Source organism: Chlorocebus sabaeus, chromosome 6 (assembly GCF_047675955.1).
Source record: "Chlorocebus sabaeus isolate Y175 chromosome 6, mChlSab1.0.hap1, whole genome shotgun sequence".
Lineage (NCBI taxonomy): Eukaryota > Metazoa > Chordata > Mammalia > Primates > Cercopithecidae > Chlorocebus > Chlorocebus sabaeus.
The window spans coordinates 7,529,595-7,543,616 of NC_132909.1; the positions used below are offsets into that span (position 1 = coordinate 7,529,595).

Sequence of the window (14,022 nt, forward strand, 5' to 3'; positions counted from 1 at the left end):
CCTCCCCCCAGGGGTGGGAAGGGCGACAGACCAGTGGGGGGGGCGCGGGGAGACCCAAGAAGCCCCTGCGCCCCCCCCAGCACGATCTCGACGGGAAGCCCTGGAGAACTGGGGAGTCAGAGACCCCGGCTGGCTGGAGGCATGTGGAGGGGGGGGCCTGGGCGCAGGGAGAGGCCCAGCGGAAGCCAAACCACCAGGGTGAGTGTCCCCCACCGTGGGGTTGGGGGGAGAAAAGGACGGGAGATGGCGGAGGGCGAGAGGGGGAAGGGGAGGGAGGCCGAGTCACTGCAGAAGCCGTGATGGGGGTGGGGGTATGCGGACTGGCAGCGGGAGAGCTGGGGACAGATGCGGAGGTAGACACAGCAGCGGCAGGCCTGGAGGCCCGGGTGGGTGCCGTGGGCTCCCACAGGCCCTGCGGGCGCGCCCCCCCCCAAATCCAGGCCCTGCGCTTTGTGCCAGCCCCTTGGCTAAGAGGGTGTGGGCTGGATCATCGCCAGGGTCTTAAGAGGTGGGAGCCCCAGACCCAGGATAAGGAGTGGGCACCGACCTCCCTGTTCACATTCAGGAAGATGAAGACCCTCACGGCACTCACACAGTCAGACACGGACACACGGCCCCAGCCCTCCAGGAGAAAAATGAGCCCGGGTGCAGACACAGAACCAACCAACCTCTCCTCTCCCTCTCTCTCTTTCTCTCCCCAGCCCCCTCTTCCCCCTCTGTCTCTCTGCCTCTGCTTCTGTCTCTGTCTCTCGCTGTCTCTCTGTGTCTCTGTCTAGCCCTCGCTCTCACACACGCACTCAGATACACAGATGTATGCACACACATTTTTATCTGGGTTAAAATGGTCTTGGAAACTGCAGGAGGAGGGAGTCACTGTGTGTGTGCACGGCTGTGTGCCTGGGGGTGAGCCTGTGTCGGGGGCCCTGAGAGTCCACCGTGAGAGGGCGTGCCCATCACTGCTTAGTATGTGAGTGGGTTGGTGTGCGTGTTTGTGTGACCTGCTCTCCTCCCGGTCTCTTGAGAACGGTTTGGGGTTGGCCTGTGTTGGGGCAGAGCCTGCTGGTGTGGGTGTATTTGTGTGTACTCAGAGATGCTGCATGCAAAGGAGGGCTGGGAACCAGAGGGTAGACCCAGGGCCGAAGTACCCTCCCTGCACCATCCCAGCCTGCTCTGTGCCCTTGGATAGGCCATTTTCCCTCGTAGTGCCTCAGTGTCCCCATCTGTAAATTGGGCATCCTAACAGCTTTCTCCTGTGGTCATTACGAGGCTTACACGAGCCGACCGGGATACAGTTTGCTGCATTGCAAGGGCTTACCCAGTGTTCCGGAGAGGCTATTGTTACCGGTATCGTTGCTGTTGCTGTGACTCGCCCATCCCCTTTCCCTCTCTGGTTCTATGGAAATGGCGGGGCAGGACAGATTGGGGAGGTACAGCCTGACTTCTCAGAGGACCCGAATCCCCACGGTCTGCTTTCCTCCCAGAACCCAGGGAGAGTCCCTGGACCCCCTTTCCTTCCCCATCCCCTCCCCGAAAACCAAGCTCGGTCCTGCGGCAGCAGCTGGCACGAGTCCCACCGGGGCTGTCTCTGCCTGGAGCACCCACAGTCTCTGGGCGAAGGAGGGGGTGCAGCTGGTGGCCTCTCAGCCTGTGCTGCCCCCTGCCAGGTCCCTAGCCCCCCTTACACACAAACTCCAGTCTCCTCCCTCCTCACCCAGCTGCCTCCCAGCCCTCCCTTCACCTGCCCACACCTGTCACCTCCACGGTTGCCTTGTCTGCTACCTCACCCCTCTCTCCCTCAGGTCCTCCCATGAGTCTGATTTCAATCTCTGAAGCCGCCACGAGGACCCCACAGGGCCTGGACGGGGTGGGCGGTGACAGGAGGGTGTGCAGCAGTGACAGGAGGGTGTGCAGCGGTGACAGGAGGGTGTGCAGCAGAGGGGCTTTCGGTTTAGCTGAGGGTGCAGGGGGTGGGGAAAATGCATCTCTTCGCTAACATCCCTGGGAGGGGGAGAGGGAGTGGGAGTGGGGGGGAGAGGAGGCTGGGACCCACCCCACAGGGGATCATGCAGGTGGCGAGGGGACCGGGTGGGTGTTGGGATGGGAGCGAGGTCCTCGCCGCCTGGCTTGCTCTTCCCTCTTTCTGCCCCCTCGCCTTGTCTGTCTGTCTGTCTGTCTATCTCTCTCACTCCTCTGATGGATCTACCTTTTTGAAATCATGCAAAGAGCTGGGTTTTGAATCTGGACGACTTCCGCACTTACTGGCTGAGTGACCTTGGACGGGCATTTCCTCTCCCCTAGCCTCAGTTTTCCCCGCTGCAGAATGGGCGTAGAGTCTTGCCAGCATGGAGAGGATGAGCTAGTGCTGGGCTGGGCGGGCCACGCTTCCCTCTGTCTGCCCCAGCCTGCTGGGTGGGTCCATTGGCGGCTGTCGCCCTCCCTGCCCCTTTGGTTCTGGGCATGGGACAGGGAGGCGGCGATGGGGCTGCCTGGGTGTTGGCAAGCACCCGGGCCACGTGGGCTCCTGTCCCTCACTGAGCCTCTCCCCTCTCTCTTCCCCCACCCACAGCCCCCCAGCGTCCACGCGGAGCATGAACATTGAGGATGGCGCGTGCCCGCGGCTCCCCGTGCCCCCCGCTGCCGCCTGGTAGGATGTCCTGGCCCCACGGGGCATTGCTCTTCCTCTGGCTCTTCTCCCCACCCCTGGGGGCCGGTGGAGGTGGAGTGGCCGTGACGTCTGCTGCCGGAGGGGGCTCCCCACCGGCCACCTCCTGCCCCGCGGCCTGCTCCTGCAGCAACCAGGCCAGCCGGGTGATCTGCACACGGAGAGACCTGGCCGAGGTCCCAGCCAGCATCCCGGTCAACACACGGTACCTGAACCTGCAGGAGAACGGCATCCAGGTATGCAGGGCCAACAGGTGGAGGGGGACCAGGGAGGGGGGCACTGGGGAGACGTGCAGATGCAGTCCATCCCTTCTGGGCCTCCCCACACCGGCTCTTCCCTGTCTCCAGCACCCGTGGACTTGCGGGTCTGCATCCGATCACCTGGAGCTGGGCTCCCGAGGTGGAGTGGGGGCTCTCTGGGCTTTGGGACCACAGTGCTCCCTGTCTCTGAGCCACTGTGTTGGGGTCCAAGTGCAGGCCGCCTGCCCAGCCCCCAGCACGGGACAGGCGGGTCGGCCTAGGCCAAGCCCTGGAATCACTGGGGTGTGGAGAGCAACCCTTCCGTGGGGACCTCTGTGGCATCTGCACCACCACACTCCCTCGTGGCCTTGGGAAGGTGGCGGCATGATTCTGAGCCTCAGTTTCTTCATCTGAAAAACGGGGACGATGCGAGCCCATGTGTTGAGGCGTTGCTGTGAGGGCTGAGGACTGTGGGTCTCGTACTTAGGGCTTTAGCCTGTGTGCTGGCACCTGGCGAGTGGTCAGAGGATGGGAGGCGTTGCCATGGTCATTTGCCGGGCAGTGCAGGGTTTGCGTCCCCATTTCCTGGAGCTGGTGTGAGAATTGGAGAGCAGAGAGGCTGAGATCGCTCTGGTGCCTGGCGCCGTGGTGGCCTGTGGCTGCTGCTCAGGATGGAGCAGCTGCCACTCGATTAATGATGACTCTGATTAGGATAGGCCATAAGCGAAGGCTTGGGGGGACAGAGCTGTGCTATTAGAAAGCAGGGCTTCTCAGTCTCTGCCCTATTGACATTTGGGGCCAGATCATCCTTTGGCGGGCAGGGTGGGGGGCTCTGTCCTGTGTGCTGTAGGATGTTTAGCAGCATTTCCGGCCACTAGATGCCAGTAGCACCCCACCCCCAGTTCCAAAAATGTCTCCAGGCATTGCCAGTGATTCCTGGGGGATCATTACCCCAGGTTGATTTGGTCCAACTCCTGCCTCCAAGCAAGCGTCTTCCTGCCCCAGCCTGTAAAGCTGGGAGAGAAGAGGGCGCCCGTGCCAGAGGTCCCAGCTCCCCCAGATCTAACCTTCCAAATAGAAGTGCAGCTGCTCTTCTGACTGGTCCCTGGGAAGGCGGGGGAGGACTTGGCCGCTCCCATCTGACTATCCTGAGAGTCAGACTCAGGGAAAAAAGGGAACCTCTAAGGGGAGCAGTCTCTTCTTGGTGGCTGTGGGGCAAGGGCCAGCAAAGGGGTCCAGAAACATCAGGGGCCTCGTCACCACCCCCTACTCTTGCAAGGTCTTGTCCCTCTGTCCACACCCACCCCCCACAGGCTCCCATGTCTGCCAGTTTGCTTTGAGTCTGCCCTGCATCTCCCTAGCTGCAGTCTCCACCAATCCGTCCATGTCTCCCTTGAGCAGGTGACATTCCGCACTGTGTGGTCCCCATGCACCTGCCCCCGGCTTCCCTGCACTCTATCCTTCCCCTACTTATACACGTGACATTCAACAGACACCAGCAGCACCGGCTCTGCGCCAAGCCCCGTCCTGGGTGGTGAACGAGCAAGGCAAAGCCCAGCCCTAGCCCCGGCAGCTCACCTTCTAGTGGGGAAGAAACGAGGAGGAAAAGGAGCCAATGGATGGAACGGCACGCCAGGAAAATGCGCTTTAGAGAAATGGCCAGGGAGAGCGTGGGACGGGGAGGCACCCACACCACTCACCAGCAGCCCCAGGCCGTGGCAACAGCGCCGTCGTAAAACCTGGACCTGTATCTCTTTGGGGGGGGGGGGTGCTCAGTGAACAATTCAGTTCCACAAACATGTGCTAAGCGCCACCAGCGGATGTATGTTCATTTATGATTTATGATAAGTGACGCACAGGCCCACTCCCTCCATATATCACGCACCTGGTAAAGCACACACCGAGGTGGACGTTGTCAGAGAGTGAAAAGCATCAGTAGGAATACAGATACCTCCATTTCTCATTTCCCCCCCCACCACCAGGGGTTCTTGCACCACCTCCAGAGACGGGGATGGAGGGTGTGTTCGTCCAATTCATGAGAGTGGATGCTTGTGAGTGTTTGTCAGTGGGCTTGACCTCCCTCAGTGGACACATCCCAGACAGCATGAGGCATGGACCACGTCGAGCGTAATCAGAGGCTCTTTATTTATTTATTTATTTATTCACTTTTTTTGAGACGGAGTCTCACTCAGTCTCCCAGGCTGGAGTGCAGTGGCGGAATGTTGACCCATTGCAACCTCCACCTCCTGAGTTCAAGCGATTCTCCCGCCTCAGTCTCTTGAGTAGCTGGGATTACAGGCACCTGCTGCCACACTCAGCTAATTTCTTTTTTTTTTTTTTTTTTTGAGACGGAGTCTCGCTCTGCCGCCCAGGCTGGAGTGCAGTGGCACAATCTCGGCTCACTGCAAGCTCCGCCTCCCGGGTTCACGCCATTCTCCTGCCTCAGCCTCCCGAGTAGCTGGGACTACAGGCGCCCGCCACCTCACCCGGCTAGTTTTTTTTTTTTTTTGTATTTTTAGTAGAGACGGGGTTTCACCGTATTCGCCAGCATGGTCTCGATCTCCTGACCTCGTGATCCGCCCGTCTCGGCCTCCCAAAGTGCTGGGATTACAGGCTTGAGCCACTGCGCCCGGCCAACGCTCAGCTAATTTCTATATTTTTAGTAGAGACGGGATTTCACCACGTTGGCCAGGCTGGTCTCGAACTCTTGACCTCAGGTGATCCACCCGCCTCGGCCTCCCAAAGTGCTGGGATTATAGGCGTGAGCCACCGCGCCCGGCCCAGAGGCTTTTTAAAACTTAATAATTTTTAGCCTGGCGCGGTGACTCATGCCTGTAATCTCAGCACTTTGGGAGACTGAGGCAGGTGGATTGCTTGAGCCCAGGAATTTGAGACTAGGCTGAGCCACACGGCGAATCCCCATCTTCACTAAAAAACCAAAAATTAGTCAGGTATGGTGGCATGCGCCTGTGGTCCCAGCTACTCAGGAGACTGAGGTGGGAGGATTGCTTGAGCCTAGGAGGCAGAGGTTGCAGTGAGCTGAGATTTCACCACTGCACTCCATCCCGGGCAACAGAGAGACCCTGTCTCAAAAAAGTAATAACTTTTTAGTTATCCAAATAAAAAAGTGAAAAAATCACCGTAGTTCCATCACCAGATATAAATAACTACTGTTTATATTTTATTTTAATACCTTCCTGGCTCTTTCCTGTGTCTATGTAAATGGTTTCATTTTTAGAGACAGGGTCTCACTCTGTCACTCAGCCTGGAGGGCAGTGGGGCTATCATGGCTCCCTGCAGCCTCAACTTCCCTAGCTCAAGTGATCCTCCTGCCTCAGCCTCCAGAGTAGCTGGGATTACTTTTTTTTTTTTTTTTTGAGACGGAGTTTCATTCTTGTTACCCAACTGGAGTGCAATGGCACCATCTCGGCTCACTGCAACCTCCGCCTCCCAGGTTCAAGCGATTCTCCTGCCTCAGCCTTCTTGAGTAGCTGGGATTACAGGCATGCGCCACCACGCCTGGCTAATTTTGTATTTTTAGTAGAGACAAGGTTTTTCCATGTTGGTCAGGCTGGTCTCAAACTCCCGACCTCAGATGATCCACCTGCCTCAGACCCCCAAAGTGCTGGGATCACAGGCATGAGCCACCGCGCCCGACCTTTTTTTTTCCCCCCCCTTTTTTATGAAGACAGGGTCTCTCTATGTTTCCCAGGCTGGTCTTGAACTCCTGGGCCCAAGCAATTCCCCCACCTTGGCCTTCCAAAGTGCTGGGATTACAGGTATAAACCACCTAACCCAGCCAGAAGTGTATTTTTAATTACTTATTACAGAATGAATACAAATTAATTGAGGAAAACTAGAAAATATACCTAAGTAAAAACAGGACAGAAGCCAACCACAAATCCACAGCCACGGGTAGCTCTCCTTCGCTTTGGTGTCTTTGGATTCGGACACCCTCCCAACCCATGCGCAGTGCGTTGCACAATTGCTGCTGATTTGTAAATGGAGTTTTTGCTTTTTTCTTTTTTTTGAGATGGAGTCTCTATTGCCCAAGCTGGAGTGCAATGGCATGATCTCAGCTCACTGCAACCTCCGCCTCCCAGGTTCAAGTAATTCTACCGCCTCCGCCTTCCGAGTAGCTGGGATTACAGGCGCACACCACCACGCCTGGCTAATTTTTTGTATTTTTAGTAGAAACGGGGTTTCACCATGTTGGGCAGGCTGGTCTCGAACTCCTGACCTCAGGTGGTCTGCCCGCCTTGGCCTCCCAAAGTGCTGGGATTACAGGTGTGAGCCACTGCAACCCAGCCAGCATCCCGTTATTAACCAGGCCCTTCTTTTTTTTGAGATGGAGTCTGTTGCCCAGGCTGGAGTACAGTGGTACAATCTTGGCTCACTGCAACCTCCACCTCCTGGGTTCAAGTGATTCTCCTGCCTTAACCTCCCAAGTAGCTGAGACCACAGGTGCCCACCACGATGCCCGGCTAATTTTTATACTTTCTAGTAGAGACGAGGTTTCACCATATTGACCCAGCTGGTCTCGAACTCCTGGCCTCAAGGGATCCACCCACTTCACCCTCCCAAAGTGCTGAGATTACAGCCATGAGCCTCGGCCTCCTTATTTACAGTTTCTGAGTTGATATGAACAACACCAGGGGCACATCCATTGGCTCATTCTTCCTAATGTTCTGGACTCTGCCCTTGGGATAAATTCCTAGAAGCGAAGTTTCTGGGTCTGAGGGATGATGACAGAAGCACCACCCTGTGAGTTCTATGTGGCTTCCTCATTTGAGTGTACTCCTCCCTTACACACACACACACGCACACGCACACACACACGCGCACACACACACGCACACGCGCACACACACACACACCAGGGCCTGGCACTGAAGCACTGGTAGCGACAGGCTGAATTCTGGGGATTCGAGAGCCTCCCGTGTGGCCTGCCGCCTTGGTTGTCATCTGTCCCCTGCTGTGCCGCCACCTGCATGAAGGCGGGGACTTTGCACTGTTCCCTGCTGGATCCCCAGCACCTAGGGCCGAGCCTAGCATGCAGTAGGTGCCCAGCAGCTGTTTGCCTATAAATGGGAGGCCAGCTCCCAAGCTCCTGCCCAGATCCTTGGCAGCGGCCCTGCAGCCATCTGTCGGTGGGAGCCGACGTGAATCCCTGCAACGCCTTCCCGTGAGCTTGGCTAGGAGACTCCTGTCACCTGTTCTCGCCTGCCCCTGGCCTGGGCGCAGTGCGGGCAGCAAGAACCTCGTGGGGACTTTGAGGGACTCTTAAGTCCGCAGGGTGACGGTGCTGGCCTCTCTCTGGGAGGCTAGAACATTGCCATTCATCTTTGGTGAGAGGGTTAAAATGTTCTTCTGCCACATGACAGGGACGGTAGGTAGTCCCCATAGTAAGACAGAGGATGTGTTTTTTAAAAGATCATGGCTGGGCAGGGTGGCGGCTATGCCTGTAATCCCAGTACTTTGGGAGGCTGAGGCAGGCAGATCACCTGAGGTTAGGAGTTCGAGACCAGCCTGGCCAACATGGTGAAACCCCATCTCTACTAAAAATACCAAAATTAGCCAGGCATAGTGGCGCATGCCTGTAGTCCCAGATACTTGGGAGGCTGAGGAAGGAGAATGGCTTGAACCGGGAGGTGGAGTCTGCAGTGAGCTGAGATCGTGCCAATGCACTCTAGCCTGAGTGACAGAGCAAGACTCTGTCTCAAAAAAAAAAAAAAAAAAAAAATCAGCAATCTTCTGAGGCCCTCCCCCAGCCCCATCACTGTTTTTTGAGATTGGTAGGGCCTGCAAGCCTGGAGTCTCCAGAAATGCCTTTTAAGGCAGAGGCCTGGAGACTGCCTTCCCCCAGTTCACATGCCCTGGACCCCTGGGAGAAGACCGGGTGCAGATCTGCTCCTCCATCTCCTCGGGGCCTGGGGGGCAGCTGCGCCACCTCGGCTGGGCCCTGCCTGTCCACTCCTTGTTCCTCAGTCAGGCACGTGGTCCTCACCGACCGACTCCTTCCTCCTTCCCTCCCTTTTATCCTCGTATCCCCGCCTTCCCCTCTCCTCACAGAAAGTCCTCCTAATGTGTTCACTGTGGATTTTTTGCTTGTGTGTGTTCTTGCAAAATGGATATTGTTGTTTCGTGTGCATGTATTCTTAATTTATGCAGAGGAAGCTGCGTTAAGATCGCTGTCTTTGTCTCACTGTGTTCACTCGGCCTGTGTTTCTGAGAGAGGTTCACATTGCTGCGTGTGTCCACTCTGCTGCTGTCGCTGCTGCAGAATTGATGGGCACCCACCCCCGTCCACCTGCCAAGTCCCCCACTGCTTCCTGATGAGACTGGACATCCCGGAGGCTTCTAGCTGCCCCACCGCAAATCCTCCCTCAGGACCCCTCTGGGAGCTGCGTGATCATTTCTGTGGAATATATATCCAGAGGGAATTGCCAGGCCATAGGATATTCATGTACTTAATTTAACAAAGTACCGCTGAATCTACCCAGGGCTTTTAGCGGGCGGCCCTGGGGCCCTCCTGGGGCCCACTATGAGGTTGTATGGCAAGTAAGTGTGGTTCCAGCTTAAGGAACAAACCAATCCATCCTATGGAAATTATTAGAGGGGCTTCAAAGAGTTGTGTTTAAGGATGGCCCGACTCCAACATTTAGAAGTAGCCTCAACTCGTGCTGACAAGGGACTGGTTACATCAGTGCTCCCCAGCTTTTTTGGCACCAGGGACTGGTTTCATGGAAGATAATTTTTCCATGGACTGGGGTGCCGAGGAGATGGTTTTGGCATTACATTTCTGGTGCATTTCTTTTTCTTTCTTTTTTTTTTTTTGAGACAGAGTCTTGCTTCGCTCTGTCACCAGGCTGGAGTGCAGTGGTACAATCTTGGCTCACTGCAACCTCCGCCTCCCAGGTTCAAGCGATTCTCCTGCCTCAGCCTCCCGAGTAGCTGGGATTACAGGCACACACCACCATGCCCAGCTAATTTTTTTTTTAATTTTATTTTTTGAGATGGAGCCTTGCATTTTCACCCAGGCTGGAGTGCAGTAGCACCATCTCGGCTCACTGCAAGGTCCGCCTCTCAGGTTCACGCCATTCTCCTGCCTCAGCCACCCAAGTAGCTGGGACTACAGGCGCCCGCCAGCACGCCTGGCTAATTGTTTTGTATTTTTAGTAGAGACGAGGTTTCACCGTGTTAGCCAGGATGGTCTTGATCTCCTGACTTCATGATCCGCCTACCTCGGCCTCCCAAAGTGCTGGGATTACAGGCATCAGCCACCGTGCCCGGCCTATGCCCAGCTAATTTTTGTATTTTTAGTAGAGACAGGGTTTCACCATGTTGGCCAGGATGGTCTTGATCTCCTGACCTCATGATCTGCCCACCTCGGCCTCCCAACGTGCTGGGATTACAGGCATGAGCCACCGTGCCTGGCCGGTGCACTTTATTTCTAGTATTATTATTACATCGTAATATATAATAAAATAATTATACTACTTACTATAACTTAGAATCAGTGGGACCCTGAGCTCGTTTTCCTGCAGCTAGATGGTCCCATCTGGGGGTGATGGGAGACAGTGATGGATCATCAGGCATTAGATTCTCATAAGGAACAAGCAACCTAAATCCCTCGCCTGCACAGTTCACAATAGGGTTCACACTCCTATGAGAATCTAATGCTGGCCAAGTGTGGTGCCTCAGGCCTGTAATCCCAGCACTTTGGGAGGCCGAGGTGGGTGGATCACCTGAGGTCAGGAGTTTGCAAAACCTGTCTCTACTAAAAATACAAAAATTAGCCGGGCGTGGTGGCAGGTGTGTCTGTAATCCCAGATACTTGGGAGGCTGAGGCAGGAGAATCAGTTGAACCCGGGAGGCAGAGGCTGCAGTGTGCTGAGATCGTGCCACTGCACTCCAGCCTGGGCAACAGAACAAGACTCTCAAAAATAAATTTTTTTTTTGTAATTTAAATAAAAGAGAATCTGATGCCGCCAGTGATCTGATAGGAGGCAGAGCTCAGACTGTAATGCTCGCTCGCCTGCTGCTCGCCTCCTTCTGTGCAACCTGGTTCCTAGCAGGCCACCCCCCAGTACCGGTCTGTGGCCTAGGGGTTGGGGACCCCTGGGTTCAATCAATCACTGTGCCGCTTACAATGGAATATTATGCAGCTATCTAAAACAGAGTTTCAAAGAATAGTGGACAACATGGGGAAATGCTCAAAACGTAATACTGAGCTTTCAAAGAATGTGAATAGGATCTCCAATTCACTTTTAAAACTTAAGTAGTATATATATATATATTTTTGAGACGGAGTCTCGCTCTGTCGCCCAGGCTGGAGTGCAGTGGCCAGATCTCAGCTCACTGCAAGCTCCGCCTCCTGGGTTTACGCCATTCTCCTGCCTCAGCCTCCCGAGTAGCTGGGACTACAGGCACCTGCCACCACGCCTGGCTAATTTTTGTATTCTTAGTAGAGATGGGGTTTCACCGTGTTGGCCAGTCTGGTCTTGATCTCCTGACCTTTTGATCCGCCCACCTTGGCCTCCCAAAGTGCTGGGATTACAGGCATCAGCCACCGTGCCCAGCCAATAACTTTTATAATCAGAACAAATTAAACTTTTAAAATACTAAGTATAAAATCCTATGCAAGCTGGAAAGAAAAAAAGTCTATACTGGAATTTGCTCACCTTTTCCTGAGGAAAAAGAAACTAAAATTTCAAAGCATTTACCTGGAGCAGGGGGGCAGGGAGTGCTCATCCAACCCCATTTATTCCTGTGAGGGCAGGATGACTGCTCCCGTCTTATGGATTGGAAAATGGAGGCACAGGCTCTGAGTGACGTATCCAAGGTCGCCCAGCAAGCTGTAGCCCCCATGGGCTCGCCCTGTGCCTCAGAAGGTATATATGTCTGTCCCACCCTGAGAGTCATCGTGGAGAAGCTAGGTCCAGACAACCAAAGTGGGGCAGCTACAGGATGGTAATTCTGTTGCAAAAGCAAAAAACAAAACCCAGTCGGGCGCGGTGGCTCACGCCTGTAATCCCAGCACTTTGGGAGGCCGAGGCAGGTGGATCACAAGGTCAGGAGTTTGAGACCAGCCTGGCCAACATGGTGAAACCCCGTCTCTACTAAAAATACAAAAATTAGCTGGGCATGGTGGTGGGCACCTGTAATTCCAGCTACTTGGGAGGCTGAGGCAGGAGAATAGCTTGAACCTGGGAGGCAGAGGCTGCAGTGAGCCGTGGTTGTGCCACTGCACTCCAGCCTAGGTGGCAGAGCAAGACACTATCTAAAAAAAACCCTAACCAACCAAACAAAACCCTGGCCATAGTGCATTACCAAGGCAAATACCAAGAATGGCTTTTAAATTACCCACTAGTTTGCATTTTCCAGGTGGCTGATCCCTCCGGGGGCATGAAACATACAGCTTTTGATTGGACAGACTTTTCCCAGTTAGAGCCCTCTAAGGAAGAAAATGGTGGGAGAGCCGGGCGCGGTGGCTCAGGCCTGTAATCCCACCACTTTGGGAGGCCAAGGCAGTTGGATCACCTGAAGTCAGGAGTTCGAGACCAGGCTGGCCAACATGGCGAAACCCCCACCTCAACCAAAAATACCAAAGTTAGCTGAGAGTGGTAGTGCGTGCCTGTAGTACCAGCTACTCAGGAGGCTGAGGCAGGAGAATCACTTGAACCCAGGAGGCAGAGGTTGCAGCGAGCTGAGATTGTGCCACTGCACTCCAGCCTGGGCAACAGACAGAGTCCGTCTGAAAAAAAAAACACCAAAAATGGAAGGAAGGAAGGAAGGAAGGAGGGAGGGAGGGAGGGAGGGAGGGAAGGAAGGAAGGAAAGGAAGGAAGGAAAGGAAGGAAGGAAAGGAAGGAAGGAAAGGAAGGAAGGAAGGAAGGAAGGAAGGAAGGAAGGAAGGAAGGAAGGAAGGAAGGAAGGAAGGAAGGAAAATGGCAGAAGGAAGGATCTATGTGGGGGAATCTAGGAGCTGACCTCTCTTGAGGTCAAGTGGGACATTCCCCCGCCGCGGGCCTGGGACCAGCAGCCTCGAGGTCCTCTGGGTAGGAGAAAGCAGTGCGCCCTCTGCCGTCCGTTCCCAGGCTGCTGAGACTTCGTGTCTAACTGCGGCCTGTCTGGCTCTCATTCCAGCTGTGTTGTCCTCTTCATTCCCTCAGCAGCGCCATCTCGAGGCCCAGATAATCCTTGTCACCTCTCGGAGCCTCAGTTTCTACCCTTTTCAAATAGGACTTCCCATACTTTGCCAGTTTCTTCCTAACTTTTTCTCATGATGACGCACAGCACTCTCACAGAAAAGAACAGTCGGTCAGGCGCGGTGGCTCACACCTGTAATCCCAGCACTTTGGGAGGCCAGGGCAGGCGGATCACTGGAGGTCAGGAGTTCGAGACTAGCCTGGGCAACCTGGTGAAACCCCATCTCTACTAAAAATACCAAAAAAAAAAAATTAGCCGGGCACGGTGGTGTGCACCCGTAATCCTAGCTACTTGGGAGCTGAGGCAGGAGAATCGCTTGAACCCAGGAGGCGGAGGTTACACTGAGCCGAGATCGCGCCACTGCACTGCAGCCTGGGTGACAGAGCGAGACTCCATCTCAAAAAAAAAAAAAAAAAGAAAAGAACACAATCTTTAAGAGTCCAGTGCAAAAGATCGTCACAGAGAGAAGAGCCGTGTAAATACCACCGGGGTCAGGAGATGGGAGCAAAGGAACCCCCCCCACCTCAGTCCCCCACACGCTTCCCACCACCATTGCTTCCCCCTTCTCCCGAAGGCACTCTCTCTGACTTCTGACTGCTAGGGGCAGTTTCGCGCTGGTGCAGACTCCGGCTCTTGTGTGGCTTCTTTCACTCTGCACTGTTGATGAGAGTCACATCCGTGCTCCTAGTAGCCTTGGCTCCTCCTCTCCTTATCTGTCATTGTATGATATTCTGTCGATGAAGATAGCAGTTTCTTTACCCTTTTCCTACCGATGGGCATTTGGATTCTTTGCAGTTTGGGGCCCTTACCCTGCTTGATTTTAGATTTCAAATCTTTTCGGGCTGAAGGAGATGGGCTGAGTGTCTCTCCGCTTACTCAGTGGATGAAAGCCCCGAGGTGGGAGAGGCGG

The 14,022-nt window shown here is 54.9% G+C and overlaps 1 protein-coding gene across 6 annotated transcripts in view; it reads left to right on the forward strand.

The window, feature by feature from the left end:
- Positions 1–14,022, forward strand: part of LRRC4B (leucine rich repeat containing 4B) — a 57,880-nt gene that overhangs the window by 20,956 nt on the left and 22,902 nt on the right. For 2 of the 6 annotated variants that reach the window (XM_073016144.1, XM_007997674.3), the window contains exon 2: positions 2,567–2,898. In XM_073016144.1, the coding sequence (XP_072872245.1) occupies positions 2,602–2,898 (297 nt within the window). In that variant the 5' untranslated portion in view covers positions 2,567–2,601. Of the gene's footprint in view, positions 199–1,799; positions 1,904–2,566; positions 2,899–14,022 lie in introns of all 6 variants that reach the window. The other 4 variants (XM_037991987.2, XM_037991986.2, XM_073016143.1 and 1 more) reach the window with 4 other exon arrangements.